At 30.6% G+C, this 6,586-nt stretch overlaps 1 protein-coding gene across 1 annotated transcript; it reads left to right on the forward strand.

Annotated features, from left to right (window-relative positions):
- The first annotated feature begins 1,547 nt into the window (after positions 1 to 1,547).
- On the forward strand, positions 1,548 to 2,666 carry LOC129984906 (piggyBac transposable element-derived protein 4-like). The gene has a single exon (XM_056094858.1). The coding sequence runs from the start codon at positions 1,548 to 1,550 to the stop codon at positions 2,664 to 2,666; it is 1,119 nt and encodes a 372-aa protein (XP_055950833.1).
- Positions 2,667 to 6,586: the final 3,920 nt, after the last annotated feature.

Genomic DNA, 6,586 nt, shown 5'->3' on the forward strand with positions numbered 1-6,586 from the left:
TCTGTTCGCCCACCGTCTTGAACGCTGCATCCCTTTAAAAGATAGCGATCAGTGGCACCGTGTAAGAAGCACATAAACTGGATATCTCATCAGTGGAGTCGTGTCCTCTTTATGGATGAGAGTCTTTCATTGCCACAAGTGATTGAAACACCAGTTGATTTCGAGAGAGGTCGAGACATGGTTTCATCCCAGTAACATCACGAAAAGAGACCACTACGATTGTCCTTCAGTTCTCGTCAATGAAGCATTATGCTGAATGGGAGGACTGAACTCCACACTTTCTATAGAGGTTCTGTTACCGGAGATTGCTATTGTAAGGAGGTGATCCTTCCCCATGTGCGTCTGTTCCTAGGTGCCTAGGTGTTACCTATTCCTAGGTGCTGAGGATGGAAAGACGGTGCGAGGCAACATTGTAGTTAGGGGAAGGCATATCCCATACCAAGGAACATCTGCTTGTTGTTCCTCTTGGACAGACAGTCATATATAGCGATACAATGAGTTTAATAAGTAGTTTTTTTTGTTTGATTCCAGACTATATGCATTATATTCATTTTTGTACAACTATGCTTTCATCATCTTTTAAGTACAAAATGTTGTTGTCTCTCATTTCTGAATTTCATGTCTCTCAGATGATTTCACGTAGAGTTATGGCAAATAAAAGAAGAAAAAAAGCAAATGTTGCTTAACCCGCGAGCGCGCGCGTCGGGCCTCGGAGGCCCGAGCGCTTGAAAAAAATTCTACAGAAAATCGGTTTTTTAGCGTAGAAACTCAAGTTCCCCAGTAGCTGCGTCCAAGGTCATTTGCCACCTGACCCCAGTCATTCTAGGAATTTCACCCCTCTCGTTTCTTGGAAAATGGAACACCTGCTGTCAGAAACAGCTGCGCGGGCCTCGAAAGCCCGATGCGAGCGTTCGCATAGCTATTTTTGTAAGCAGTGGAGACGGTCGCAATAATGTCTCGATACTTGAGTTATAAAGAGGAATGCGAAAGATTACAAAAATTATTAGCGGAAGTTTCAACAGATGAAGAATCTCTTAATGAGGAAGATGAAGAAATTGTTGATGAAGAATTAATTAGTGATCATTTATCGAATTCAGAAGAGGAGCTAGATTCAGACAGTGAAGTGTACGTTTGTGAATCCACCGATGATTACGTTGGGAAAGACGGTAAAACGATATGGCATAAAAAGGAGCCAAGGAAAAATGTGAGAACTCCTGCTCACAATATCATTTCAAAACTGCCTGGAAATATTGGCGAAACAAAAAATGTATCCTCGCCAATAAATTCTTGGACATTTCTGATTGATGAAAGTATGATATCAATTATTGTCGAGTGCACGAACATTTTTATTCGATCAATTGCATGTAAATTTGGAAGAGAAAGAGAGTCCTACAAAAATTTCTGAAATAAAGGCATTTATAGGACTTCTCTATTTTGGTGGACTGCACAAATCTTCCCATGTAAATGTAAAGGATCTCTGGGCTACTGATGGAACAGGAATTGACATATTCCACCGTACTATGTCATATAAACGTTTTTTATTTCTGATGAGGTGTGTCAGATTTGATGATGTAAGAGATCGTTCTTCTAGAAGAGAAGTGGATAAACTTGCTCCCATCAGAAATATTTTTGAAATGTTCGTCGCAAATTGTCAAAAAGTTCAAACTCTTGGAGAATATGTGACAATCGACGAAAAATTAGAACCGTTCAGAGGAAGGTGTTCATTTCGACAGTACATGCCAAATAAACCAGCCAAGTATGGAATAAAAATTTTTGCCTTGGTAGATGCGAGAACATTTTATACATGGAACCTAGAGATTTATGCAGGAACTCAACCAGCAGGACCATATAACGTTGAAAATGGCCCAGACAAAATTGTAAAGAGATTACTAGAACCTATTTTCAATTCAGGACGCAACCTAACTGTTGACAATTGGTACACTAGCTATGATTTAGCAAAAGACCTCTTGAAGAAAAAAATTACACTTGTGGGAACAGTCCGAAAAAATAAAAGGGAGCTTCCAAAGGAATTCATTTCTGGAAAAAAACGAGAACAATATTCAACATTATTTGGATTCCAAAAAAATTTGACACTGGTTTCTTACGTACCGAAAAAAAACAAATGCGTTGTTCTATTATCCTCAATGCATAATGATGGTGCAATTGACGCTTCTACAGGAGAAGCAAAGAAACCAGAGATTATAACATTTTATAACCTTACAAAGGGCGCAGTTGATGTAGTGGATGAAATGTCAGCTACATATTCTACTGCGAGGATAAGTAAAAGATGGCCTATGGTCATATTTTTCAGTATGCTGAATATTGCTACTGTAAATTCTCGAATCATATTACTGTCATCAAATACGCCACCCGTTCAGTATAAGAAAAGAAGTTTATTCATAAAAGATCTTTCTTTAGAATTATTGAAGGATCACCTTCAAGAAAGAAGTATGCAGGCTACTCTTCCCCGTCAATTGCGTAACCAATTGAATTGTAACCACAGTGAAAATTGTGATACTCCCCCGCAAAAAAAGCAAAAAATTTCTAGAAAAAGATGCCATGTATGTCCCAGTACAAAGGACAGAAAATCCCAAATGTGTTGTTCCGCGTGTAAAAAAAATGTATGCGGGGAACATAGCAGCGTTGTTTGCTGCAAATGTCTCTAAAATGTAAGTTTTATTTTAATTTACTAATGTAGAAATAATTTTTATTAATAAATACTAGTAATAATTTATGTCTCATGTATGTTTTGTAATTTTCAGTTTTAAAGAGAAAAGAACCTTTAAACAATTTTAAATATTTTGTACTTAAACTAGTTGTAATTGTGTAAATTGAAAGTGGCATTTATCTGAAAAACATTATTTTATATTTTCAGCAGTATGCTTTTGTGAAACTTAGATTTTCGTTAACGTAAATGTAATTTTATTTGCGTTTTTCTCACAAAAAACGTTTCCGGGCCTGCGAAGCCCGATGCGCGTCTTCGAGTCACAACAGAAGCGCGCGTCTTCGCGGGTTAAGTTTTCCAAATTAGTTGTAAAAAAATTAGTCATTGACATCAAAATATTTCTTTCTTTTACATCATAAATAGAATAAAGTACTTTTCCTGAGAATAGTTGTTTCTTCTTTTCTTAGGTCTCATCTATAAGGAAATATCCAAATATTTTTGCGATTAGCTTCGTAGATGTGTTAGATGTAAACTACAACGAACCTATTAAGGAGAAAAGTTCGATGTACATGGCATGATGCCAAGCTTGTAACTAGGCCTGCCATAAACAAGTCAACTTATACGAGACTATGAGTTCAATTAGTAAAATTTCTTGGGTTGTGAGTTCAGAAACTTCCTAGAAATCTGTCATCAAGAAAAATGAAAATTATGAAAATAAGTATTACCGTGAGTTATGCTACAAGTGGAAATTAAATTGTCTACTCATGGATACCCTTTCGTTTTTTACAGATTTTTTACGCTCTGTATGATGTTTATTTTGTTCTTAATGCTTTGCAATTTGGAAGATTAGAGATTCTTACAAAGAAACGAAAGCTGAAATCTTTAAGTTTAATGAATCGGAATTTTATCAATAGGATTATGCTTAGTTGTTTTTCATTCGCTTATATTGGCTTTTGATATTGTCTAAACTTCTGTTTGTAGCCATTGTTTATTTTGAAGGCTAAACATTGAAAGGGAAGATGAATTAACAATTTATGTACTTTTAAGGATTTTTTTGAAACTGTTCTTTAATGATTATTAAAAAAGAACGTTATTATTTTAAATGGCTTTGTTTAATAAGCAGGAAGTAAATAAACAATGCCATGATTTTTACGGCATTTCTTATGAAAAAGTGAGAGAGAAAAATATAAGAAAAAGGAGATAATGTAAAAGAAAAAAATCAATCGTATTCAATTTCCTTTTGAGGGTGATAAACGAAATCTGTGTGTAATTTAGTGATTATAAAACCAATGTTTTCTACATTTAGTGTACTTTCATGTTGTAATAAAATATCATTTCTTAAATATAATAAATTACATCAGTTGCTTCGTTTTGCTATATTAAGTTTTTTTTTTTTTTTTACTCTGAAAGATTTTACTTTATAATATTTTTAGAACATTTATTTACATTTATTTTGAAGGTAATTGACGATATGTATAATTGAAACTCTGGAAAAAGGAACTCTAATGTAGATTCAATAGCATTAAATAATTATTTAGCATGCAGAAATCAAGTTAAAATGTTCTGAAATCCAGAAATTCCTTTATGAATTAATTCTAAAGACAGGCTATATTACTTTTTGAAATTAAAAATAACTAATGGAATTCATTTAAAAAAGTTATTAAAATTAAAAAAAGAGGTTTTAAATATCAAACAAATTTAAAAAAGATCTGCCTTTATTCATGTGTTCACAGGCAACACATACCTGTTTACAGAAAAAGAACAAATTAAAACTATATTGCATGCGAATTCAATAAAATGTATTTTATTATATTTCAGTTCAAATGAAAATATAAATAAATATGTAAAATATAAAAGTATAATTTATACAAATATAATGAAAACCTATAAATAACTTTCTTGAAACGCGTATGATTCAAAATAATAATTTTTTTCCTATATATATAAAAGAATACATTTTAATTTAATAGAAATTTGCATTTTTATGTGTGCAATTTATTCGTCAATTTATAAAAGATTAAACATTTTATTTTAAGCATATTCAATGCATGGGTATCAAATAAAAATAAATTTAGAAAGATGATATTACATAGTTTACTTTTTATATTTTATTAAGCATTTGATAAATCAGACGTCCAAATATACACTCTGAAAATGAGAGATAACTTTGTAATGAATTCATTCTTCAAAAGAGTCATACAAAGAATTTGAATAAACATCATTTTTGAATGATATTGTTTTTGAATATTTATTATTCAGAATCGTCTGCTTGCTATAAAGTTGCAGGATATATTTTCATGCTTGTTTCAGCTTAGCATTTTTCAATTGAAATATAAAAAAAGAGGAAAAATAAAGTTTCATCTGATTATCTTTCCTAATATAAATCTGAAATAATAATTTCAATTGTTGGCACAGGATTTAAAATATGTTGTTTTTATTTCAATTGAAAAAAAAAATCATTCAAAACATGTAAGTTATATTCTCTCAAAATCCATTTTAAAATTATTCTTCAGTACATTTTTCTTCTTTTTATATCTGATATGGATTGCTCTTATTTATTTCTAGTAATTGTTTGATTATGCTATGAATTTTTATGAATTTCTTATTAGATTGTATTTGAGATGTTTGCATAATTTCAATACATCTTAAAGCTCATACAAATGTCTTTTCATCTTGTGCATAATATATTTTTATTTTCAAAAAAGTAATGTTTCTTCCTTTGAGCTTTTGTAACATTTTAATATTTTGACTTAAAAAACAGATACAATCAGACAAAAAAAAATTGCACAGAAGTCAAATGATTTTTCTGGATTTTAATTTTTAAGTATAGAATAAATTTATTTAGTAAAATGAATCTGAAATAAATTATAAGAAAAATAGAAGGAATACAGGTTTATATTAAAATTCCTGCCAATCTATTCGAGGAATGCAGGAATAAAATTCATATATATGTTAAATTTTTACAAAACGTAAGGACATATGAAATTATATATTCTTAATAATATATAATTTTAAAGGACTTAAAATCCTTTGAGCAAAAAAGAAAAGTAATTAGCACAATGATGCTAAGATAAAATTAAAGAACAAAATGATAATCCGATTCTATAATGTAATGCAAAAATAAATAAATGATAATAATTTTAAAATAAATGTTAACAAACATTTACTTCAAAAATTTGTTAGCAAAAATTGACTTCAAACAAAACAATGTTAACAGAACAAGTTGCATAAAAAGATATGATTTTTAACTGTTAACAAGAAAAATATTATTTGGATTTGTTCTTAAAGTTAGTGTTATGCATAAATTTGAAGGTTAAATTGCAGTGTGAGCTACACATGTGCGAGTATGAATATCTTCATATGCGAATTATGTGCGAGTATGAATATCTTCATATGCGAATTATGTGCGAGTATGACTATCTTCATATGCGAATTATGTGCGAGTATGACTATCTTCATATGCGAATTATGTACGAGTATGAATATCTTCATATGCGATGTTTTGATTATGTGGTATGAATATCCGCGTATATGCGGTGTGGTAAATTGTTTTGCAATATTTCGTTCGTAAAATCTTGCACTTAATCAAAAAATATAATATTATAATTACAATGTTACACAATCCATTCAGGGACAGAGAGTAACTTAATTCTTAACAGAAAATAGTGAATATTCATCTCTTTTAAACGTGAATTTGAGTAACTTAAGTGACCAACCAGAAAAAGCGTTAAAATCTGTCTATTTATCTTTTACACAAATCCCACTTTCATGAATAAGTTACGTTTCAACTCGCTTGCAATAATAATTTATAAATAATTGTGAAGCGTTACAAAAACATTATTAAAGAAATAAATAAAAATACGTAATGCTAACATAGAAGCAATACTTTTCTAGGAAATATTCATACATATATTTTTTGTA

This window comes from Argiope bruennichi, chromosome 9, assembly GCF_947563725.1.
Source record: "Argiope bruennichi chromosome 9, qqArgBrue1.1, whole genome shotgun sequence".
Taxonomy (NCBI): Eukaryota; Metazoa; Arthropoda; class Arachnida; order Araneae; family Araneidae; genus Argiope; species Argiope bruennichi.

Excerpts from the sequence above, each read along its gene's own strand:
- LOC129984906 (XM_056094858.1), top strand. The coding sequence starts at position 1,548 with ATGAGGTGTGTCAGATTTGATGATGTAAGAGATCGTTCTTCTAGAAGA.